This window comes from Scyliorhinus torazame, chromosome 12 (assembly GCF_047496885.1).
Source record: "Scyliorhinus torazame isolate Kashiwa2021f chromosome 12, sScyTor2.1, whole genome shotgun sequence".
Lineage (NCBI taxonomy): Eukaryota > Metazoa > Chordata > Chondrichthyes > Carcharhiniformes > Scyliorhinidae > Scyliorhinus > Scyliorhinus torazame.
The window spans coordinates 182,888,711-182,914,900 of record NC_092718.1 but is presented as its reverse complement, the minus strand read 5'-3'; the positions used below and the strand labels follow the sequence as shown (position 1 = coordinate 182,914,900).

At 54.6% G+C, this 26,190-nt stretch overlaps 1 protein-coding gene across 1 annotated transcript in view; it reads right to left on the bottom strand.

Moving 5' to 3' along the window:
- LOC140386778 (acrosin-like) overlaps window positions 1-26,190 on the bottom strand; it is a 61,224-nt gene that overhangs the window by 3,762 nt on the left and 31,272 nt on the right. Inside the window, exon 4 of the mRNA XM_072469471.1 lies at window positions 6,401-6,543. Coding sequence (XP_072325572.1) covers window positions 6,401-6,543 — 143 coding nt within the window. The remainder of the gene's footprint in view (window positions 1-6,400; window positions 6,544-26,190) is intronic.

Sequence of the window (26,190 nt, the reverse complement as noted above, 5' to 3'; positions counted from 1 at the left end):
CTGGCGCTGTGTAACAACAGTGCTAACCACTGTGCTACCGTATACCACACACTCATCACATCACATACATATTGAAAAAGAGTGTCTTGGGCTCATTAATGGGCTGACAGTTCCATGATGATGTGTATGGGCTTCCAAACTTCATTGTGGAGACTGACCACAACTGGTTGCCATCATAAAGAAAATCTTAGTGAGTTGTCGCTGAGGGGCAGCACAGTGGTTCGCACAGTTGCTTCGCAGCTCCAGGGCCCCAGGTTCGATTCCAGGCTTGGGTCACTGTGCAGAATCTGCACGTTCTCCCCGTGTTTGCATGGGTTTCCTCCGGGTGCACCGGTTTCCTCCCACAGTCCAAAGATGTGCAGGTTAGGTGGATTGGTCATTCTAAATTGCCCCTTAGTGTCCAAAAAAGGTTAGGTGGGGTTACAGGGATCGGGTGGAGGTGTGCGATAGGGTTGAGGTATGGGCTTAGGTTGGGTCCTCTTTCCAAGGGCCAGTGCAGACACGATGGGCCGAATGGCCTCCGTTTGCACTGTAAATTCTGCGATTCTATGATTTTATGAGACTGTAAAGAATTTTCATGATTTTGCTGTCTTAAGATTTTGAATTGGCGTATATGCCGGGCAAACACCTTCTCGTGGCTGACATGCTTTCCAGAGCTACCGGCAATGAGGAATCACTCCAGTTGGATGTGGACGTACAGGGCCATGTAAACATGGTGACAGAGTCTCTGCCAGTCTCTGACAAGTCAAAGGTCATCACAGAAGAAAGTGATAATGTACATCCGTGAAGTATGGGTCAAAGGATCATGTTCGAGCTTCTATAACATTCGAGCAGAATTAAGTGACGTTAATGGATTTCTGTTGCAGAATCAGCGGATTGTGATTCCACAGGCATGGAGATCAATGATCCTCGTCAAGTTGCATGAAGGGCATTTAGGGATAGAAAAGTGCAAGAGGAGAGCCAAGGAGGCAGTCGATTGGCCTGGGATTAACCAGGACATTGAGCTGATGGTGAACTGTGAAACATGCCAAAGCTTTCAGCGTAGGCAGAGCAAGGAACCTATGCAGATGGGCGAGACAGTCACTATCCCGTGGCAGAAGGTTGGCATGGATCTTTTCCAGTCAATGGACGGACTTACTGGCAGCACGGTGGCGCAGTGTGTAGCACTGCTGCCTCACGGCGCCGAGGTCCCAGGTTCGATCCCGGCTCTGGGACACTATCCGTGTGGAGTTTGCACATTCTCCCCGTGTTTGCGTGGGTTTCACCCCCACACCCAAAGATGTGCAGGGTAGGTGGATTGGTCACGCTAAATTGCCCCTTTATTGGAAAAAATGAATTGGATACTCTAAATTTTAAAAAATAAATAAATGGATGGACTTTGCGGGCAGGATGATTTCCGGTATGTTACGTCCAGCCCGCATTACCCTCAGTCGAATGGCAAGGCTGAAAAGGGAGTGCATATTGTCAAACAACTCTTAAAGAAAGCACTCGGCAGTCATCAGGATACATATCTTGTGCTCCTCAGCTATCGTTTGGCACCGCTAGTCAATGGCCTCTCGCCTGCTCAAATGTTAATGAACAGGCAACTACGCACGACTCTACCTCATTTTCCTAATGAGCCCGTGAACCACTCGGTAGTGAGCCAATTGACCTCTCAGAAAAAGGGGCAGAAGGGGTTCTATGATAGGTCAGCCAAAAGGCTTCAACCTCTGCAGCCAAAGGACACGGCGAGAGTAGGAAATTACAAAGGCAATGGATGGTCTAAACAGCAAAGGTACTGCGACCAGCAGGTCCAAACTCATATCTTGTTATGACGGATGAAGGTGTTGTTTTGAGACAGAATAGAAGAGCTTTGCTCAAAGTATGGCAACCATTTGCGATGCAACCACCAGCGCAAGATTACAACTGTCCTAAACATCTCAAGAAAACACGGAACCGACACAACAAGAGGTGGAACTAACGCAGCAAGAGGATGATACATGAACACATGAACAACATCAAAATCAAACACCAAATATTAAAGAACATGAAGAGCATGTGCCAGTTTAGCAAACGCTAAGAAGATCCACAAGAATACGGTGCAAGCCAGAAATACTGAACTTGTAGCAGACTATAAAGTCAAACAAAAGATATCTGTACATGGAGATATTTATGCATATCATGATGAAATGTAAAAAGTAATTTAATGCTTTAAGTAATTTACTTTTACAAAGGAAAGGGGATGTGATATGCATATTGTAAGTTTGTACATAATGCTATGCGCACCCTCCGACCACTAGGTGGCATTGTAAACACATCACATCACAATGTGATCTGGCAGTTGGGGGCTGGTCGTGCTGTTAGTGTTAGTTGTTTGTGAGTTAATTTATCCTAGTTATCTTACCACGCCGTTTGTTTTATAATAAATTATTTTAAATTATATGTTCTGTAGCTCATCATTCACTCCGGTCAGACTATAGAACATGACAGTGACCCCTTGGACATTTCTTTTTCTTTTTTAACTGTATTTTATTACAAACATTTATGGAAGCATGTTACAGCAAATAAGCACCCCGGGAAACATACTTCCCAACAATCAACCATACAATGTGTACAGATTTTCCCCTTTTTCACCTCCCCCCCCCACCCTCCCACCCCCCTGCGATGAACAGCTCCTCAAACGCGGTCACAAACATCCCCCACCTTTTCTCAAACTCCCCCGCTGAGCCCCTTAACTCATACTTTATCTTCTCTAACCGCAGGAAGTCATACAGATCACCCAACCATGCCACTATCCCTGGTGGCGACGCCGACCACCACTCCAGCAAAATTTGCCGCCGTGCAATCAGAGATGCGAAGGCCACGACATCGGCCTTCCTCCTCTCCATGAGCTCGGGCTTCCCTTGGACATTTCAATGCAGCTGCAGGTCCTCACTAATGAGAAGGCAAAGAGCCCATCTTCAGCTCTTCCCACTGAGTCATGTCACTGCTTAAAACTAACTATTAAACACTGAAAATGATCTGCTAAAGACTGTCCCACCTGCACCTGTGTAGGGGGAGATTGGGTCATTGGGCCAGGTGTCTGTGGTGATATGCATCACTGTAAATACACAAGGGGTTAATGCAGATACACTAGAACTAAATAAACACTAGAGGGAGCACCAGAGACATCATGACACACAGACATTCAACCAATAGGTCAGTAAGATAGGACACGACCAATGGGCAGTCAAGACACATCCAGAGGTGACAATACCACAAGGGGGCTACCCATTTAAAAGGACAGGGCACACATGCTCTTTCTCTTTCCACAGGCGACACTCAGAGTGACAGGGGCAGATCAGGAAGCATCACACCCACCGCATGGATTAGAGCAGACTGGTTAGTTAGATCGAGTTACTATAGTTAAATTAGCAGGAGAGTCAAACCCAAGTAGGAGAATTGTTAACTGTTCAATAAATGTGTTGAACCTATTTCCAAGTCTGAACCTTCCTTTGTCAGAGTATACATCAAGGAAGAAGCTTATGCTACGTGAAGAAGCATAGCACAACATGGTACCAGTGAGTGACCTGTTGAATCCCTATAGTTCAACTCAACAAATCAGTGACAACCAGCAACAGCACCCAGGCAAGATGTTCGAGATTCCGGTTCCACAGCAGTTCAGTTACCACGGTAATCTCAGTGCAAACTGGCGTGTGTTCAGGCAGAGATTCGAGATCTACCTGGTAACGTCTGACCTAGATGGTGTGGTGGATGCAGAGAAAATAAAGCTCCTACTCACCATCGCTGGTGCAAGAGCAGCAGAAATCTTCGAGACCTTCAAGTACTCCAAAGGACAAGAAAAGAGTGACTTCCAGGCAGTACTGGACAAGTTTCAAGAATTCTGCAAGGAAAACACAAGAGAGAATGGCAAAAGAGGCGCCAATACTAACCACGAGGCGAAGGTAGGCTTGCAAATGCAGAAATCGGCAGTTTTGATTTGCAGCCACCTTGGGAAAGGAGCCGCACATGCGCAGTTGCGCAAAGAGCAGAAAGGTCCGTTTGCGCATGCGCGAGAAGCCGTGCATGCGCAGTTGCGAAAAAGGCACCGAGTGAGATAGCGATCTGCGTATGCGCAATCGCTTCCTACGCTTCACGTCACACGCGTCATGACGTCAGAGGCCGCGGAACACGCCCACTTAAAGGGGAAATGTCCCAATACAGCAAAAAAAGTTTAAAGACGTAAAACACGATTCTTTCACCTGGAACGACAGAACAATGCCTGAACTTCGACCAGTAGCTGAAAGTAATCTCCGCAGAACCTTGCAACAAGCAGTTAGCACCGCCCTAGAAGATGATATGGTCCTTGAAGACTACGACTCAGACGAAGATTTCATCATTGGACGTGGCGACCCCAGTACCAAATCCGAATCACAACTAGAGGTGTTGTACATTGAAGACTCCGACGACGAGTTCTTCGGATTGGGGAATTCTCAGCCCAGCATATATGACATCCCGACTTGTGAGTGCAGGATTATGCTGCGGCCTGACGCCAAGAGACAGAGAGAGATCCAAGCCCACAGAGAGCGGCCCGACTCCACACAGTGGTCCACGCACCACGAAGGGACCCAGCCTCCACACAAGAAGGGATAACAATCTCCACAGCGAGGCCAATGCAAGATTCCATGCAGGGAACGATGCAAGACTCCACAGAGAGAGTGACACAAGCCTCCACAGCGAGCTCGTGGACAGACTCCATGATGGAAGCAACGCAAGACTCCAGAGCGCAGTCCTTTCATGAACAAGACCATGAAGGTCTAGCAACCTCAAGTGAACAACAAAGCAACTATGACAAGCTGCCTAGAGAGAGTGAGGTGAATGGGAGGAGCTGCAAGGTGTGAGATGTGCCTGAGGAACGCAGTGTAGAAGACTGGGTGAGTGAGAGTGAGAGAGTTGACAATTGAATGTGGCACACAACTAGCCGTCCCTACCCTGATGAGGCCATTGAACATCTGCCAGCGAGAGTATTTCTCTGCCGGCCCTGACAGCCTGCAGCATTACTTCCACAGATGCCTCAGAGAGCCAGGGGAAGGGCCGCCATATGTTGAGACTCTGGGCTGGATTCTCCATTTGGGAGAATAAGTCCCCACACCGGAGTGAAAATGGTGGTGTTTTACGCCAGGAAAACTGGCGCAAAGCCGCCACCGATTCCCTGCTGGGGGGGGGGGGGAGGGGCGGCGGCTGCTAGCAGCCAGGCAGCGTAGAGCTCCCAGCTCTAGCTGCTGATACGGCCCGGAGCATTGCAAAGATAGTCCCCCCCATTCGACCGACTCGCGCGCCCTGGACCCCCCCCCCCCTACAGTGCCCCCAGCCCCCAATAATGCCCCCCCCCTGCCCGCGGATCGGCCCTCCCCCGACTGAGTCCGCAGCCGCCATGCTGATTTCCCGACGGATGAGACCATGAGAGTCCCACGCCGGTCAGGGATGGAGCATCGCGAGGCGGGCCTCGGCAATGGCCTGAGGCTGTGGCTACAGTGTAGGCCGCTTTTCAGGGGGCGGAGCATCTTGAAAGGGGCGACGCCTCCGATTTCATCATCAGGGATCGGAGAATCCAGCCCTCTATTCGTGCAGTTCCTGTCTGTCATGGCACTTGTAGAATGGATCCAACCTGCTCATTGCAGGAATCCCTTTAAATATTGAGGCTTTAGTGAGAACGAGCAGAGGCAACACAGAGGACAAACTTCTTGAACAGAGAGGAGGAAATGAAAGAGAAAGCCGCTCAGCCCAGGGTTGTCAAGGGACAATTCTATCTCAACCTCGACGAGGAATAGTGCGTGCGACTTCTCCATCTCACCAAAGGGGGTGCTCATAAAGATCTGCCATCTGCTACAGGCAGACCTGCAGCCTCAGAGCAGGGCAAGAACAGCACTGCCAGGGGCGAGAAAGGTAAACATGTCCATGGACTTCTTCGCATTGGGCTCTTTCCAGACTGGAGCAGGGGGCATCTCTAATCTCAGCATTTGCCATTCATTCAGGGAGGTCACTGACTCTCTGAATGCAAGGAGAGGGGAACACACTTGTCATCCTTGTGTCTTCCCCAGGTAAAACCTCATTCCAGAATGACAGTTCCAGGTAAGATACAACTCTCCTTTAAGAGCTGTCTTCACATAGTGCCGGCTTGCTGAACTTGTGTGGACCACTCATGACTTAATGCAACCTGCAAGGGCCTGCAGCTGCTCAAAAGTGCCCTTAGCACTGGCTGCCTGCTGCAATCATGTAAATAAGGAGGCGATACAAAGTTTGTGTTCTTCCCACATCGGAAACAATGGGCCAAGGTCAATCCCGTGTGATGAATTTTGCCACCTAGCTATTTGTAAATTTAGCACAAGGCATATGATAAACTGGTGTTATGGGCTTACCAACAAAGGAAACAGTGTTTTACCTGACAGGCATCAATGCCTCCTCCTGCAAAACCTGCACAGATCATATGGTCATTTACAAGGCCGCCATACCAGTTGTGCTGTTGACAGGTTTCTAAAGGAATCAGTTTAACTCCAGCCTCCTGAAGTATACGTGCTGGTGCACCTAATAAAAAATAAGGAGAAGCCAATTTTATCTTGCAAAACGCACATATCAGTGTAAATCACATCAGCAGGATCTGAAGTACGATCTACCAATCCATCATCCATTAAAAATGCACAATATATTCTCGATAACTGAAACTTCTAATATCCAAAATAAGATTTCAAACAAAATAAAAACGTAAGCAATTCTAAATTTCACTGTTACATGAATTATATTTAGCCACAGTTTTTTTTGTTGTTGCTCTCTAATACCTTTAAAGAACTTCTTGTATGTCAGCCTCAGGTTAATAATAATAATCACAAGTAGGCTTACATTAACACTGCAATGGAGTCACTGTGGTAATCCCCTAGTTGCCACATTCCGGCGCCTTTTCAGGTACACTGAGGGAGAATGCAGAATGTCCAAATTACCTAACAGCACTTCTTTTGGGATTTGTGGGAGGAAGCCGGGGCACCCGGAAGAAACCCACGCAGACACAGGGAGAACGTGCAGACTCCGCACGGACAGAGACCCAAGCCGGGAATCGAACCCGGGACCCTGGAGCTGTGAAGCAACAGTGCTAACCACTGTGCTACCCAGCCGCCCTCAAGTCTGGCTTTGGCCTTGATATTTTTATTCCGCGCTATGATTTTGGTAACTGTTGTTGAAATTTACCTCTGGTGGGTGGCGGTGGATATCGAATCCAGTGGGAGGGGCACTGAGTAAATGGACAGCTCTGTCCCAAATGGTTGAGTTTCTTTGAGCGCTGTTGCAACTGCACCCATACAAGACGCATTCCCACTTCGAGCTATATAGTTGAAATGAAATGAAAATCGCTTATTGTCGCAAGTAGGCTTCAAATGAAGTTACTGTGAAAAGCCCCTAGTCGCCACATTCCAGCGCCTGTTCGGGGAGGCTGGTATGGGAAGTTGGTGAAAAGGTTTGAGGATTCAGGTGAGTTATCCCTGTTCTTGTATCTCTGGTGTTTCTTACGGCTTGGTTAAGTTCAACTTCTAGCCAATGATGAACCAAAGATATTGATGGTTTTTTCCTGCCCCACTCGACAGCAGTCTTTGGATGGTTGCTGTGTATTGTGTGTCTGACATTAGTTGTCCTCTTATCAAATAATTAACCCCCCACCCCCAATCAATTCCTCTTGGCTCTATCTCCATTCCGTCACCCTAGATGACAATAACACTTGCAGAAGATTGCTCAATGAGTGACTTAGGATTTAACATATAACCCGGAAATTCAAAACTCCTGGAAGAGCTAATTGATAAGGATTTCATCCACGTTAACTAATGTCCTTATAAAGTTCAATGGTACTACAGCCCCTTCAAATTATTTTTACAGTACAAGGTGGTGATTTTGAAAAAGAATTGTACTTCAGCTTTACCAAGCTGCTGAAGTGTTGGGGAACGAATTCTCGAGCAGCTGGACATCCTTAATGTCAACGCCAACTAAGCAGATCTGATGTCACTCTTTTAAGTATTTTATTTTTTCTTTGTTACTTGTTCAATGGGTGGCCCGGTAGCACAGTGGTTAGCACTGTTGCTTCACAGCGCCAGGGACCCAAGTTCGATTCCCGCTTGGGTCAATGTCTGTGCGGAGTCTGCACGTTCTCCCCGTGTCGGCGTGGGTTTCCTCCGGGTGCTCTGGTTTCCTTCCCACAGTCCAAAGATGTGCTGTTCGGTAATCTGGACATTCTCCCTCTGTGTACCTGACCAGGCACCGGAGTGTGGTGACTAGGGGCTTTTCATACAGTAACTTAATTGCAGGGTTAATGTAAGCCTACTTGTGACAATAATAAAAGATTAATATTATGATTCGTTTATTTTCCCCTTTTCCACACAGTCTGCAAATTTTGTGACATTTTTGAGATCTTTGATCAAAACCCGTGATGTCGTCAGGTTCCAAGGTGGTTCTTATCTTCTTACCTTCCATGAATCATGTCACTACATTGAGCAATTCTATCTCTGCAAATAATGGTACATGTTTCACTGAGTCTCAGTCTCCATTTCACTGATTTACCACCAGCCGCATATTCATCAGTGTCATGATATGCAGACATGCAGATAATGATATTTATGACCAGCAGCTGGTGGGCACAGAGAGCAGGACATGACCAATGAGCAGGCAGGACACTCAGGGGTGGTATCTCACTATAAAAGGCATGAGGCACTCACACTCTGCCTCTTTCCACTGATGAACATCTACAGAGTGAGTCAGGGTGTATGTACAGTATCACACCTCCAGCACGTGGCTAAGAGCTAGTCTGGTCCAGTTAGACAGAGTAACCACACTTAGGTTAGCAGAGAGTCAAACTCATAGAGAACTGTGCTAACTGTGCTACTGGTTCAATAAATCATATTGAACTAACTTCAAGGTTTGGAGTATCTTTTGGTTAAAGCTGCATCCAGTTGCAGCCTGTGTTATCCCAGAGTACATAACACATCAATCAGCACCGCTTTGTTTGTTGTGGCAATAAATTTGGATAATCCAAAAAGGTTTCTGATTTATGTCACCTTGTCACCAATTAAGATGCTGTTTGTTGGAATGTGTTGAATTTCTACTTCAAAAGTAATTAAAAGCATTTTCCATCATGACCCTGGTGCCAGAATGCCATGCACTCTGGAAATGTTCACGAGCTATTTAGTGAGTTTCAGTTACTTAAGATAGCTATGCATTCGCTTGTTTCTCTGCAGTAATTGCTCCATCTAGTGGCATTGCTGGCCTTACACTGAAATTGCGTGAAGTTTCAGTACAGCACAGCAGCTGAAAGCTCCGGCATGGCATTTTAAACCTACTAGGCATCGTCAGGTGGAGGTCTTGTGACACTACCTCTGAGCCAGAATCTCCGGGATCAAGTCCCACCCCAAGCCTTGGAGGCCAAGGAAGGTGCATTCATAACATGGCCAAGATTTAATGTCTCCTCAATGTGGACTGAGAAGCATGTCATGTCAGGCTTACTGTCAGGCACACTAACATAGCTCATAAAATTCTCTTCATTTCGCCCAAAATCAAACTACAACAACCCTTCAAACCAAAAGATATAGCCCAAAAAACCTAATAATCCTATATACCTCACATTTGTATATCCATTTGCTGCTTAATAAATCTTCTCGTTGGATATTAATAGACTAGGCCATGGTCTAGTGAAGTGTTTATTCCACCAGTCTCCAATGTCTAGAAAGGTCACCTGAAACCAAGTGGCAGGTAACCAGTGAGCCAGACATCACGGTAACAAGGGATTTCTGTTCAATCCTTGGAGTAATTTAGATTTGGTTTGATTTGATTTATTGTCACATGTACCGAAGTACAATGAAAAGTATTTTTCTGCGGCCGAGAGAACGTACACAGCACGTACATAGTACACAAAAAAGAATAATCGACAGTGTATATTGACAAATGATACATTGACAAACAGTGATTGGTTACAGTGCGGAACAAGGGGCCAAACAAAACAAATACATGAGCAAGAGCAGCATAGGGCGTCGTAAATAGTGTTCTTACAGGGAACAGATCAGTCCAAGGGAGAGTCGTTGAGGAGTCTTGTAGCTGTGGGGAAGAAGTTGTTCCTATGTCTGAATGTGCGGGTCTTCAGACTTCTGTGCCTTCTGCCTGATGGAAGGGTCTGGAAGAAGGCAATGCCTGGGTGGGAGGGGTCTCTGACAATGTTGTCTGCCTTCCTAAGGCAGCGGGAGGTGTATACAGAATCAATGAGAGGGTTGCAGGCTTGGGTGATGCGTTGGGCTGAATTCACCACCCTGCAGTTTCTTGCGATCTTGGGCTGAGCAGTTGCCATACCGGAGCCAGATTTGGGGCAGATAAATAAATTCTTCTGGTCATAGTTAGGGCTTGTCTGTGTGAATGGACCGGGGTGAAGAATAAATGTGAAATATAAATGAAAACTCAAAGGAAGAAGAAAGGTTCGGGAACTCTTTACCATCCGTAATTCATTATGAATCTCATGAAATCTCTGATCCAAATTGTTGGGCGGGATTTTCCATTTTTTAGACTAAGTGTGGTGATGGGCGGGTTCAGTGGCGCGTTTCCCGTTGGGCAGCAGGGTGTTATATCACTTGGAAGCTCATTAATTATGCACTGGTGAGTAGGTGTCCAACAAAAATGGTGTATCCTTCAGCCGCAGGATGGTTCCAAGGATGTCCACCAACCTCACCTCGATGGCCTGGGAGGTAGACGCAGAGGCCTATGCATCTGCCAACCACCAGTAAAATGTAACTCAGTAATAGAAGAGGATGAATGATCTCATCCACTCCGCCAGGGTAAGACAACCTTTTGCTCACCCCAAGCTCACACTCTCACACTGGCATCATGCACGAAAACAATTTAATTATTCCGGGATCTCACACAAAATTAGCAGTCCCAACCAGATGAGCCGCCCCAGCCCCAGCCCCAGCCCCAGTAACAGTGAGCAGCCACAGCGAACAGCCCCTGCCCTAGTGAGCAGCCCCGCCCACAGTGAGCAGCCCCAGCCACAGTGAGCAGCCCCAGCCACGGTGACCAGCCCCAGCGAGCAGCCCCGCCCACAGTGAGCAGCCCCAGCCACAGTGAGCAGCCCCAGCCACGGTGACCAGCCCCAGCGAGCAGCCCCGCCCACAGTGAGCAGCCCCAGCCACAGTGAGCAGCCCCAGTCACGGTGACCAGCCCCAGCCACAGTGAGCAGCCCCGCCAACAGTGAGCAGCCACAACCATAGTGAGCCACCCCAGGCCCAGCCCCAGTGAGCAGTCACAGCCACAGTGAGCAGCCCCAACCACAGTGAGCAGTCCCAGCCACAGTGCGCAGTCACAGCCACAGTGAGCAGCCCCGGCCACAGTGAGCAGCCCCAGCCACGGTGAGCAGCCCCAGGCCCAGCCACAGTGAGCAGCCCCAGCCACAGTGAGCAACCCCGGCCACAGTGAGCAGTCCCAGCCACAGTGAGCAGCCCCAGCCACAGTGCGCAGTCACAGCCACAGTGAGCAGCCCCAGCCACAGTGAGCAGCCCCAGCCACAGTGAGCAGCCCCACCCACAGTGAGCAGCCCAGCCACAGGAGCAGCCCAGCCACAGTGAGCAGCCCCAGCCACAGTGAGCAGCCCCAGCCACAGTGAGCAGCCTCGCCCAGTGAGCAGCCCCAGCCACAGGAGCAGCCCAGCCACAGTGAGCAGCACCAGCCACAGTGAGCAGCCCCAGCCACAGTGAGCAGCCCCAGCCACAGTGAGCAGCCCCAGCCACAGTGAGCAGCCTCGCCCAGTGAGCAGCCCCAGCCACAGTGAGCAGCCACAGGCACAGTGAGCAGCCACAGCCACAGTGAGAAGCCCCAGCCACAGTGAGCAGCCCCAACCACAGTGAGCAGCCCCAGCCACAGTGAGCAGTCCCAGCCACAGTGAGCAGCCTCGCCCAGTGAGCAGCCCCAGCCACAGTGGGCAGTCCCAGCCACAGTGAGCAGTCCCAGCCACAGTGAGCAGCCCCAGCCACAGTGAGCAGCCTCGCCCAGTGAGCAGTCCCAGCCACAGTGAGCAGCCTCGCCCAGTGAGCAGTCCCAGCCACAGTGAGCAGCCCCAGCCACAGTGAGCAGCCTCGCCCAGTGAGCAGTCCCAGCCACAGTGAGCAGCCCCAGCCACAGTGAGCAGTCCCAGCCACAGTGAGCAGCCTCGCCCAGTGAGCAGCCCCAGCCACAGTGAGCAGCCCCGGCCACAGTGAGCAGCCCAGTCACTGTGAGGAGCCCAGTCACAGTGAGCAGCCTCGCCCAGTGAGCAGCCCCAGCCACAGTGAGCAGTCCCAGTCCCTGCCACAGTGAGCAGTCCCAGCCACAGTGAGCAGTCCCAGCCACAGTGAGCAGCCCCAGCCACAGTGAGAAGCCCAGCCACAGTGAGCAGCCTCGCCCAGTGAGCAGTCCCAGCCACAGTGAGCAGCCCAGCCACAGTAAGCAGCCTCAGCCACAGTGAGCAGCCCCAGCCACAGTGAGAAGCCATGCCCACAGTGAGCAGTCCCAGCCACAGTGAGCAGCCCAGCCACAGTGAGCAGACCAGCCTCAGTCAGCAGTCCCAACCTCAGCCACAGTGAGCAGTCCCAGCCCCAGCCACAGTGAGCACATGCGGCCACAACCACGGTGAGCAGCCCAGCCACAGTGAGCAGCTCCAGCCACAGTGAGCAGCCCCAGCCATACTGAGCAGTCCCAGCGCGTGAGCAGCCCCAACCATAGTGAGCAGCTCCAACCATAGTGAGCAGCTCCAGCTCCAGCCACAGTGAGCAGCCTCAACAACAGTGAGCAGCCCCAACCAAAGTGAGCAGCCCCAACCATAGTGAGCAGCCCCACCTCCAGCCACAGTGAGCAACCTGTCACAGCCACAGCGAGCAGCCCAGCCACAGTGAGCAGCCCAGCCACAGTGAGCAGCCCCAGCCACAGTGAGCAGCCCAGTCACAGTGAGCAGCTCCAGCCACAGTGAGCAGCCCCAGCCACAGTGAGCAGCCCCAGCCACAGTGAGCAGCCCGGCCACAGTGAGCAGTCCCACCCACAGTGAGCAGCCTCGCCCAGTGATCAGCCCCAGCCACAGTGAGCAGCCCCAGCCACAGTGAGCAGCCACAGCCACAGTGAGCAGCCTCGCCCAGTGAGCAGCCCCAGCCACAGTGAGCAGCCCCAGTCACAGTGAGCAGCCCCAGCCACAGTGAGCAGCCTCGCCCAGTGAGCAGCCCCAGCCACAGTGAGCAGCCCCAGCCACAGTGAGCAGCCCCAGCCACAGTGAGCAGCCCAGTCACAGTGAGCAGTCCCAGCCACAGTGAGCAGCCTCGCCCAGTGAGCAGCCCCAGCCACAGTGAGTAGCCTCGTCCAGTGAGCAGCCCCAGCCCAGTGAGCAGCCCCAGCCACAGTGAGCAGCCACAGCCACAGTGAGCAGCCCCAGCCACAGTGAGCAGCCTCGCCCAGTGAGCAGTCCCAGCCACAGTGAGCAGTCCCACCCACAGTGAGCAGCCACAGCCACAGTGAGCAGTCCCAGCCACAGTGAGCAGTCCCAGCCACAGTGAGCAGCCTCGCCCAGTGAGCAGTCCCAGCCACAGTGAGCAGCCACAGCCACAGTGAGCAGTCCCAGCCACAGTGAGCAGCCTCGCCCAGTGAGCAGTTCCAGCCACAGTGAGCAGCCACAACCATAGTGAGCCACCCCAGGCCCAGCCCCAGTGAGCAGTCACAGCCACAGTGAGCAGCCCCAACCACAGTGAGCAGTCCCAGCCACAGTGCGCAGTCACAGCCACAGTGAGCAGCCCCGGCCACAGTGAGCAGCCCCAGCCACGGTGAACAGCCCCAGGCCCAGCCACAGTGAGCAGCCCCAGCCACAGTGAGCAACCCCGGCCACAGTGAGCAGCCCCAGCCACAGTGAGCAGCCCAAGCCACAGTGCGCAGTCACAGCCACAGTGAGCAGCCCCAGCCACAGTGAGCAGCCGCAGCCACAGTGAGCAGCCCCAGCCACAGTGAGCAGCCCCACCCACAGTGAGCAGCCCAGCCACAGTGAGCAGCCCCAGCCACAGTGAGCAGCCCCAGCCACAGTGAGCAGCCTCGCCCAGTGAGCAGCCCCAGCCACAGGAGCAGCCCAGCCACAGTGAGCAGCACCAGCCACAGTGAGCAGCCCCAGCCACAGTGAGCAGCCTCGCCCAGTGAGCAGCCCCGGCCAGTGAGCAGCCTCGCCCAGTGAGCAGCCACAGCCACAGTGAGTAGTCCCAGCCACAGTGAGCAGCCCCAGCCACAGTGAGCAGCCCCAGCCACAGTGAGCAGCCTCGCCCAGTGAGCAGCCCCAGCCACAGTGAGCAGCCCCAGCCACAGTGAGCAGTCCCACCCACAGTGAGCAGCCCCAGCCACAGTGAGCAGCCTCGCCCAGTGAGCAGCCCCAGCCACAGTGAGCAGCCACAGCCACAGTGAGCAGCCCCAGCCACAGTGAGCAGCCCCAACCACAGTGAGCAGCCCCAGCCACAGTGAGCAGTCCCAGCCACAGTGAGCAGCCTCGCCCAGTGAGCAGCCCCAGCCACAGTGAGCAGTCCCAGCCACAGTGAGCAGTCCCAGCCAGAGTGAGCAGCCCCAGCCACAGTGAGCAGCCTCGCCCAGTGAGCAGTCCCAGCCACAGTGAGCAGCCTCGCCCAGTGAGCAGTCCCAGCCACAGTGAGCAGCCCCAGCCACAGTGAGCAGCCTCGCCCAGTGAGCAGTCCCAGCCACAGTGAGCAGCCCCAGCCACAGTGAGCAGTCCCAGCCACAGTGAGCAGCCTCGCCCAGTGAGCAGCCTCAGCCACAGTGAGCAGCCCCGGCCACAGTGAGCAGCCCAGTCACTGTGAGGAGCCCAGTCACAGTGAGCAGCCTCGCCCAGTGAGCAGCCCCAGCCACAGTGAGCAGTCCCAGTCCCTGCCACAGTGAGCAGTCCCAGCCACAGTGAGCAGTCCCAGCCACAGTGAGCAGCCCCAGCCACAGTGAGAAGCCCAGCCACAGTGAGCAGCCTCGCCCAGTGAGCAGTCCCAGCCACAGTGAGCAGCCCAGCCACAGGAAGCAGCCTCAGCCACAGTGAGCAGCCCCAGCCACAGTGAGAAGCCATGCCCACAGTGAGCAGTCCCAGCCACAGTGAGCAGCCCAGCCACAGTGAGCAGACCAGCCTCAGTGAGCAGTCCCAACCTCAGCCACAGTGAGCAGCCCAGCCACAGTGAGCAGCACCAGCCACAGTGAGCAGCCCCAGCCACAGTGAGATCCCCAGCCACAGTGAGCAGCCCCGGCCACAGTGAGCAGCCCCAGCCACAGTGAGCAGCCTCGCCCAGTGAGCAGCCCCGGCCAGTGAGCAGCCTCGCCCAGTGAGCAGCCACAGCCACAGTGAGTAGTCCCAGCCACAGTGAGCAGCCCCAGCCACAGTGAGCAGCCTCGCCCAGTGAGCAGTCCCAGCCACAGTGAGCAGCCTCGCCCAGTGAGCAGTCCCAGCCACAGTGAGCAGCCCCAGCCACAGTGAGCAGCCTCGCCCAGTGAGCAGTCCCAGCCACAGTGAGCAGCCTCGCCCAGTGAGCAGCCCCAGCCACAGTGAGCAGTCCCAGCCACAGTGAGCAGTCCCAGCCACAGTGAGCAGCCCCAGCCACAGTGAGCAGCCTCGCCCAGTGAGCAGTCCCAGCCACAGTGAGCAGCCTCGCCCAGTGAGCAGTCCCAGCCACAGTGAGCAGTCCCAGCCACAGTGAGCAGCCCCAGCCACAGTGAGCAGCCCCGGCCAGTGAGCAGCCTCGCCCAGTGAGCAGCCACAGCCACAGTGATTAGTCCCAGCCACAGTGAGCAGCCCCAGCCACAGTGAGCAGCCCCAGCCACAGTGAGCAGCCACAGCCACAGTGAGCAGCCCCAGCCACAGTGAGCAGCCTCGCCCAGTGAGCAGTCCCAGCCACAGTGAGCAGTCCCACCCACAGTGAGCAGCCACAGCCACAGTGAGCAGTCCCAGCCACAGTGAGCAGTCCCAGCCACAGTGAGCAGCCTCGCCCAGTGAGCAGTCCCAGCCACAGTGAGCAGCCACAGCCACAGTGAGCAGTCCCAGCCACAGTGAGCAGTCCCAGCCACAGTGAGCAGCCTCGCCCAGTGAGCAGTTCCAGCCACAGTGAGCAGCCGCAGCCACAGTGAGCAGTCCCAGCCACAGTGAGCAGTCCCAGCCACAGTGAGCAGTCCCAGCCACAGTGAGCAGCCCCAGCCACAGTGAGCAGCCTCGCCCAGTGAGCACACCCAGCCACAGTGAGCAGCCCCGGCCACAGTGAGCAGCCCCAGCCACAGTGAGCAGCCCCAGCCACAGTGAGCAGCCTCGCCCAGTGAGCAGTCCCAGCCACAGTGAGCAGCCGCAGCCACAGTGAGCAGTCCCAGCCACAGTGAGCAGCCGCAGCCACAGTGAGCAGTCCCAGCCACAGTGAGCAGCCCCAGCCACAGTGAGCAGCCCAGTCACAGTGAGCAGCCCCAGCCACAGTGAGCAGCCTCGCCCAGTGAGCAGCCCCAGCCACAGTGAGCAGCCCCAGCCACAGTGAGCAGTCCCACCCACAGTGAGCAGCCCCAGCCACAGTGAGCAGTCCCAGCCACAGTGAGCAGCCCCAACCACAGTGAGCAGTCCCAGCCACAGTGAGCAGCCTCGCCCAGTGAGCAGCCCCAGCCACAGTGAGCAGTCCCAGCCACAGTGAGCAGCCCCAGGCCCAGCCACAGTGAGCAGTCCCAGCCACAGTGTGCAACCCCAGCCACAGTGAGCAGCCCCGCCCACAGTGAGCAGTCCCAGCCACAGTGAGCAGCCCTAGCCACAGTGAGCAGTCCCAGCCACAGTGAGCAGCCCCAGGCCCAGCCACAGTGAGCAGCCCCAGCCACAGTGAGCAGTCCCAGCCACAGTGAGCAGCCCAGCCACAGTGAGCAGCCTCGCCCAGTGAGCAGCCCCAGCCACAGTGAGCAGCCCAGCCACAGTGAGCAGCCCAGTCACAGTGAGCAGCCTCGCCTAGTGAGCAGCCCCAGCCACAGTGAGCAGCAAAGCCACAGTAAGCAGCCCCGGCCACAGTGAGAAGCCCGGCCACAGTGAGCAGCCCAGCCACAGTGAGCAGCCCAGCCTCAGTGAGCAGTCCCAGCCTCAGCCACAGTGAGCAGCCCAGCCACAGTGAGCAGCCCCAGCCACAGTGAGCAGTCCCAGCCACAGTGAGCAGCCCAGCCACAGTGAGCAGCCCCAGCCACAGTGAGCAGCCCAGCCACAGTGAGCAGCCCAGCCTCAGTGAGCAGCCCAGTCACAGTGAGCAGCCCAGCCACAGTGAGAAGCCATGCCCACAGTGAGCAGTCCTAGCCACAGTGAGCAGCCCAGCCACAGTGAGCAGCCCAGCCTCAGTGAGCAGTCCCAGCCTCAGCCACAGTGAGCAGCCCAGCCACAGTGAGCAGTCCCAGCCCCAGCCACAGTGAGCACCTGCGGCCACAACCACGGTGAGCAGCCCAGCCACAGTGAGCAGCTCCAGCCACAGTGAGCAGCCCCAGCCATACTGAGCAGTCCCAGCCCGTGAGCAGCCCCAACCATAGTGAGCAGCTCCAACCATAGTGAGCAGCTCCAGCTCCAGCCACAGTGAGCAGCCTCAACAACAGTGAGCAGCCCCAACCATAGTGAGCAGCCCCAACCATAGTGAGCAGCCCCACCTCCAGCCACAGTGAGCAACCTGTCACAGCCACAGCGAGCAGCCCAGCCACAGTGACCAGTCCCAGACACAATGTGCAGCCCCAGCCACAGTGAGCAGCCGCAGCCACAACCACGGTGAGCAGCCCAGCCACAGTGAGCAGCTCCAACCACAATAAGCAGCCCCAGCCACAGTGAGCAGCCCCAACCACAGTGAGCAGTCCCAGCCACAGTGAGCAGTCCCAGCCAGTGAACATCCGCACCCACAGTGAGCAGCCTCGCCCAGTGAGCAGTCCCAGCCAGTGAACATCCGCACCCACAGTGAGCAGCCCCAGCCATAGTGAGCAGCCCCAGTGAGCAGCTCCACCCACAGTGAGCAGCCCCACCCACAGTGAGCAGCCCCAGCCAGTGAACATCCGCACCCACAGTGAGCAGTCCCAGCCATAGTGACCTGTCCCTGCCCCAGCCACAGTGAGCAGCCCCACCCACAGTGAGCAGCCCCAGCCACAGTGAGCAGCCCCACCCACAGTGAGCAGCCCCACCCACAGTGAGCAGCCCCACCCACAGTGAGCAGCCCCAGCCACAGTGAGCAGCCCCACCCACAGTGAGCAGCCCCAGCCACAGTGAGCAGCCCCACCCACAGTGAGCAGCCCCACCCACAGTGAGCAGTCCCAGCCACAGTGAGCAACCCCAGCCACTGTTAGCAGCCCCACCCACAGTGAGCAGCCCCAGCCACAGTGAGCAGTCCCAGCCCCACCCACAGTGAGCAGCCCCTGCTATCTTAGCCTGCTGCTTACCATTCTACAAGCCTCACAGAAAAATAGCTCTGCCAAGGTTTGAACATTTGGCCCCATCCACACTGTCCCGCTGGAATTTCTGTGCCACCGTCTGCAAGACTAATTCATCTCTGCATATCCAAATCATCATGTGAAGTCAACTCCCTTGGAAACGTGAACTATCCAGAATCAGTTTTCTGTCTGCCAATTGCCATGAAGGACTATCTCGTTGGACGATTCTGGAACCCACATGAAACATAATTACTTTTCTGTTGAGGGTTCTGAGCATGTGCGACCTACGTGCGGCTTTTTCAGTCTGCAAGATGGTGACTTATCAGCAAGGCGTTTTATTGCAGCTCCTGTTTTCATAGCGGTTATTTTCACCCCTGTTCTGGTGAGTTACGATTATTGTTAAACTTTGTTATTTATATATAGAAAGTCCCATTTTTCTAAACAACCCATTCGACTACCTAATTTGTCATCTGAAGTTACCGGTGGTGGAATTCTCTGTTCCTGAGATTAGGTGTTGTCGCCGGGGGCAGGATTAGTGGACTTCTACAACAGTAAAACTGGCACTGCACCTGGACCGATTCAGCGACTGTTAAGGAGTTAGCACCGGTGCCACGTGGAACACAATCGATTCCAATGAGAAACGGTGCCGGATTCGCCGGATTGACACTCAGGACGCTGACATGCTGCAGCCGCATATGGAGGAGAGGAGGGCTACCCTGCACCCGGCCAGGAAGGAGGATGCCAGCCACCGCCGTTCGCCGGGCCTGGGAGCAGGTGGCAGAGGCCGCCAGTGCCATGGGAACACCATCAAGACCAGCCAGCAGTGCCTTAATAAACTGCACAACCTCCTCAGGGCGGTCAAGGGGAGTAAGCAGGACTGTGCCTCCAGCACTAACCCCCTGCCCCCCACACTCAACCCATCCCCCCCCCCACACACACACACTCATGGAGGGCAGCCAAACCCCCATCTTGCACCATATGCCGGCACCCACATCGGCCGCCATGGCCGGGTGTCCAGGCCATTGAAGCCACCAGCTACCCACTTCTTGGGCTGCATGAGTTGGACTGTCTAACAATGTTGGCTTTCTGTTTCTTCACACCTCTCCCCCTCCAGGAGAAGGCTGCCCATAACCGCCGGGAGCGGGAGAAGGCTGAAGGGGGACCGCCGGACCTGCGGCCCTCACTGCAGCAGAGTAGTGGACCCTGGACGTGATCGGTGGGCCCGAGGAAGGGCAGTCGCCGGGGTGAAGATCGGCCTCGGGCAAGGAAGTGAGACCCCGCTGACATCCGGTTCCCCGTGGCATGTGTGCCACCACCAGCCCCACCCCCCAACACCACTCTCTTGAAAGACATGCCGGTGATGGGGCAGATCGTTCTGGTGTCCTCCGCCCCCAGCCAGAGCCAGAGCCCAGGGTGACGAACAGCGACGAGGATGGTATCGTCACGGAGGGGAATCATGGGCGGGTTTCTCCCCTACCCGGCGGGCAGGCCGTACTGGCGCCGAGGAATGGCCCACAGTAGCACCTATAGGGGGGAGTAGGACAGGGGGTGCGGAGAGTACCGCTTGCATGGGCAGTGCCAGCCAACGGTGCCCCTGGCAGCAGGGACTGGCGCTAGGGTCAGAGGCTCCCGCGTTATAGCTTGTTGGACCTGGTTTGGCACGGAGAGTACGCATCATGCTAACATGTCCACCTTTTACCCCTTGCAGACAATGGATATTGGAATTCGACCAGCAATGGTGGATTCGTCCTGGTCGCCGCAGCCCTGGGGGTGCTCTCTGGCTGTGCGAGCAGGAGCTGCTCGAGGAGGAGGAAGCTGCAGCAGCGGAGCGTGCCCCAGAGGAACAGGGGGCAGCCGCTGAGGATGGAGAGCCGGCCGCCCAACAGGCCGAGGAGGAGGAGGTGCAAAGGAGGCACAGCATGAGGATCCATGTGTACCGACATCTCCTGTCACTCGAGGACCTGCCGGACCAGGTGTGCTTTTGAAGACTCTGGCTGCCCAGTGGGAAAGTGCGACACATCTGCCAGATCATCCTCCACAACATTGCGCAGCAGAGGAGCGACATGTTGGAGGAGGAGGATGGATGCCGGACCTCGTCCGACGAGGTGGATGCGGGGGAGGGTGAGGTTGCGCAGGACACGGGGCCCAGGCAGGCATGACGGGAGGCCGCACAACGTGCGCGCCAAGGCCACCGCACACGGGACGCTCTGATCGCCTCCAGTTTCATCAACTGGGGAGGGGGGGGGTCAACTGGCCACAGGCCCGGACATTGCACCCCACCCCCACACAATGCACCCCTCCCCCACCTGCACTCCCCTCCGTGATACATCCCTGCCGCACTACGGGATGCGGGCTCTGGGTTGGCAATAGCAGCGGGTTTGGGCCCTGGGATGGAGGAGTTCCCGCTCATTCAAGTAGCAGCTAGCTAGGAGCACAGAGCTCACTGCCTGCAACACAGACATTCACCATGTGCTGAGTGCATCAACTGGTTAGGATAAGGCAAAGGTCTTTAGTTAAAGCTGGTATCGTATTTACCCACAGTTCAAGTATGATTAAATTGTTAACCTTTCAATAAAATAGTGTTGCACTCCTTCAAGTGTTGGTGACCTGTATGTGATCCAGAACACCCAACACATCATGATACCAGGAGTGGTTGCATACTAGCACTTCTTAGACCTACCTGCAAGTGATCTGCCTTCCACCAGCATTCTGTCATTCTGCAACATGGACAACATCAGCCCGCCGCCGCCGCTCCGCATCGCCGGCAACCTCAGGGCCAACTGGAAGATTTTCAAACAGCGCTTCCAGCTCTACCTCGAAGCCACGGACAGGGAGGGCGCCTCGGACACCAGAAATATTGCTCTTCTCCTCTCCACGGCCGGGGACCATGCCACCCATATTTTCAACTCTCTCACCGTTGCAGATGAAGAAGACAGACGAAGTTCAAGATGGTTCTCCTCAAATTTGACACTCACTGCAGTGTAGAGGTGAATGAAAGTTTCGATCGCTACGTGTTCCAGCAGCGTTTGCAGGGTAAGGACGAATCTTTCCAATCCTTTTTAACGCACCTCCGCAGCCTTGCGCAATCTTGCAGCTAGGGGCCTACCTCCGACTCCATGATACGCGACCACATAATTTTCGGGTTCAGTCGGACCCCCTACGTCAGCAGCTCCTCAAAGTAAAGAAACTCAAGCTAGCGACCGCCATCGAGACCTGTGTTCTACATGAAAATGCCACCAGTCGGTACTCCCATATACAAGCGGCTGAAATGGCACGGCAAGGTCCCCACAAGGCAGAACGGGTTCAAGTGATTGAACACCTCCAGGGCCTCAGCCTGGATGAATGCGGCCATTTCTCGCGCTTTTCGCGGATTCCCGCGCTTGTATGCACCAAATGAGGCCGACGTGGAGGAACGTAATGCGCAGGTGCGCACCACGCAGGACCGCACCGCACATGCGCGGTGGCGCAGCGAACATGCTGACGTCACGACGTGCGGCAACTGTGGTTCCGCCCATTTAAAGCGGCAATGCCCCGCAAAATCTCGACAATGCCTGCGATGTGGCAGACTTGGCCACTATGTTGCCTTCTGTCGACCTGCTCAGCCTGCCAATTCATATCGCTTCAGCCAGCCTCGCAGAAATGTTCGGGAATTCAACCCACGGTCACCGAGTCCGATGTGGACCTCCCACTCAGCAGTGACACCGAGGACCCGAAGGCGCTTTTTCGAGTCGGTGTCGTAACGAAAAACAGGCTGTCCCCGAAGCAAAGACACCAGCCGCTGTCGGTATACAGCATCGATCCAGACAATGAGTGGTGTGCCACCCTAACGGTCAACCGGTCCCAAATACGATTCCGCCTGGACACTGGTGCCTCCGCCAATCTCATGACGTGGTCTGCTTTCCAAAGCCTTCGTGTCAAACGAACCATTCTCCCATCGGCCTGCCAGCTATTGGACTACAATGGCAACATCATTCCTGCTACCGGCTCATGCCAACTCGAAGTGACGCACAAGTCATGAAAAGCCATCCTTCCTTTCGAGATCATGGGCTCCTCAAAGGACTCTCTGCTTGGCGCACAGGCGTGCAAATTGCTAAACCTCGTTCAAAGAGTTCACTCTCTCTCTCCTGATGACACGTCTGCTTTCCAGGATGCTGACTTCAGGGTGCAACTCAACACCATCATCGACCAGCACCGCGACGTCTTCGAAGGCATGGGCACGCTCCCATATACTTACAAGATCATACTCAAACAGAACGCCACGCCTGTGATGCATGCACCTCGCAGAGTCCCAGCACCCCTCAAGGACCGCCTCAAGCAGCAGCTGCAGGACCTCCAAGACCAAGGAGTGATCTCCAGTTACGTTACCAACCGACTGGGTCAGTTCCATGGTGTGCGTAAAGAAGCCTTCTGGCGAGCTCAGAATCTGCATTGATCCAAAGGATCTCAATGGCAACATAATGAGGGAGCATTACCCAATCCCCAAGCGCGAAGAGATCACATGCGAGATGGCTCGCGTCAAGCTCTTCACCAAACTTGACGCCTCGAAAGGATTCTGGCAAATTCAGATCCAGCAGGAAACAGTGTACCTTTAACACCCCTTTTGGCAGATATTGTTACAACAGAATGCCGTTTGGGATCATATCGGCGTCAGATGTATTCCACAGGATTATGGAACAAATGATGGAAGGCATTGAAGGTGTTCGCGTCTATGTTGACGACATAATCATTTGGAGCATATCAGTCGCCTCCAGCGCGTGTTCAAACGCATACGGGAGCAGGGCCTACGCCTCAACAGAGCCAAATGCTCCTTCGGCCAGACGGAACTCAAGTTCCTAGGGGACCACATCTCCCAGTTGGGTGTGCGGCCGGATGCGGACAAGGTGGCTGCCATCACAGCCATGAAAAAGCCAGAGGACAAGAAGGCGGTCCTCCGATTTCTAGGCATGGTCAACTTCCTAGGGAAGTTCATCCCTAAACTTGCCTCTCAACCACAGCTCTCAGAAACCTGCCCACAAGAGCAAATGGACAGAACTTAAAACCAAACTTACCACGGCCCCAGTATTGGCCTTTTTTGATCCAGCGAGAGACAAAAATTTTGACCGATGCCAGCCAATCTGGCATTGGAGCAGTGCTCCTGCAACGCGATGAGGCCTCACCATGGGCCCCCGTGTGCGTCACGCGCCATGACCCCCACGGAACATCACTACGTGCAGATAGAAAAGGAGTGCCTGGGCCTGTTGACCGGTGTCGTCAAATTTCATGATTATGTGTACGGCCTTTCCCAATTCACCGTCGAGACCGACCATCGCCCGCTGGTCAATATAATACAAAAAGACTTGAACAACATGACGCCTCGCCTCCAGCGCATTCTGCTCAAACTCCGGCGATGCGACTTCCAGCTCGTATACACCCCGGGCAAAGACCTGATCATAGCCGATGCTCTGTCCAGGGCAGTCAACACCCCGTGTGACCCAGCGGGATTCGTCTGCCAGGTTGACGACCATGTGGCCTTCGTGGCCTCCAATCTACCGGCCACGGATGAACGCCTCGTCCAAATTCGACGCGAGACTGCGGCTGACCCCCTGCTACAGCGTGTCATGCGCCACCTAACAGACGGGTGGCTCAAGGGCCAATGCCCGCAGTTCTACAACATCAGAGATGATCTGGCGGTAGTCGATATAGTCCTCCTGAAGCTGGACCGCATTGTTATCCCGCACATAATGGGCCAGCTCGTCTTGGAACAGCTACACGAGGGCCATCTTGGCGTGGAGAAGTGCCGCCGACGGGCCCGAGAGGCAGTGTACTGGCCCGGCATCAATGACGACATCGCCAACACAGTGCTCAACTGCCCCACCTGTCAGCGGTTCCAGCCGGCCCAACCATGTGAGACCCTACAGCCCCATGAGTTGGTCACGTCCCCTTGGTCCAAGGTCGGCATCGACCTGTTCCTTGCGCTGGGCAGGGACTATGTCCTGATTGTAGACTATATTTCCAACTACCTGGAGGTGGTACGTTTGCACGACATCACATCGCCTGCAGTCATCCGTGCCTGTAAGGACACCTTTGCTCATCACGGCATCCCACGCACTGTGATGTTGGACAATGGCCCCTGCTTCGCAAGCCAGGAATGGTCCAACTTTGCCAGGAGGTACAACTTTATGCATGTGACATCCAGTCCCCTGTACCCCCAATCCAATGGCAAAGGGGTGAAGGGCGTCCACATAGTCAAACGGCTCCTCTGTAAGGCTGCCGATGCGGGATCTGACTTCTATCTCGCACTGCTGGCCTATCGCTCGGCCCCACTGTCCACTGGCCTGTCGCTATACCGCGGGAGCCTCTGACCCTAGCGCCAGTCCCTGCTGCCAGGGGCACCGTTGGCTGGAACTGCCCATGCTAGCGGTACTCTCCGCACCCCCTGTCCTATTCCCCCCTATAGGGGCTACTGTGGGCGTTGCCCTTGGGTGGGCCGCCTAATGCCCCGCCGGCAGGTGGCAGCTTGTTGGGGTGGGTATGGTGAAGGGTGGGGTGAGGGGGTTTGTCATAATATATTTTGCTTTCACAAAGGGATAAGTTGATGGGTTAGGTAGGAGGAGATACATTCCAGCCTAGATCTGTTGGGCTGAAGGCACTGTTTCTTGTCATAATATACACCAGTATATCATGGTGCAGACACACACTGATGGACACACAGTGGGACCAATCAACATACACAACACCGCAGCCAATCACCAGTGAGAGCACACGCACTATAAAGACAGGGGACATCAGAGTTCCCGCTCATTCAAGTAGCAGCTAGCTAGGAGCACAGAGCTCACAGCCTGTAACACAGACATTCACCATGTGCTGAGTGCATCAACTGGTTAGGACAAGGCAAAGGTCTTTAGTTAAAGCTGGTATCGTATTTACCCACAGTTCAAGTATGTTTAAATAGTTAACCTTTTAATAAAATAGTGTTGCACTACTTCAAGTGTTGGTGACCTGCATGTGATCCAGAACACCCAACACATCAGGGTTGTGGTGTTGGGGGCTGGGTGTGGGTGGTGGTGGGGTGGAGGGTGGGGGTTGGGGTGCGGGGGCGGGACATTCATTCACCATACGTACCAACCAGAAGCCACTGATGAGTCTTTTAAGGGGGAGCAGTGTTACAGAGTGCCATTTTGAGTACAGTGTTCTTATAAGCCTTTCTCCGATGTAATTGTTTTATTAGCTTCTGTTGAGGGTTCTGAGCATATGCGAGTTTTGGGTAGGCTTTTCAGTCTGCAAGATAAAACCATAAGACATAGGAGCAGAATTAGGCCACTCGGCCCATCGAGTCTGCTCCGCCATTCAATCATGGCTGATATTTTCTCATCCCCATTCTCCTGCCTTCTCCCCATAACCCCTGATCCCCTTATTAATCAAGAACCTGTCTATCTCTGTCTTAAAGGCACTCAGTGATTTGGCCTCCACAGCCTTCTGCGGCAAAGAGTTCCACAGATTCACCACCCTCTGCCTGAAGAAATTCTTCCTCATCTCTGTTTTCAAGGATCGTCCCTTTAGTCTGAGATGGTGTCCTCTGCTTCTAGTTTATCCCACAAGTGGAAACGAGTTCTCAACTGTTCTTCATACGACAAACTCTTCATTCCAGTGATCATTCTTGTGAACCTCCTCTGGACCCTTTCCAAGGCCAGCACATCCTTCCTCAGATGTGGGGCCCAAAACTGCTCACAATATGGGGTCTGACCAGAGCCTTATACAGCCTCAGAAGTACGTCTGGTCTTGTAT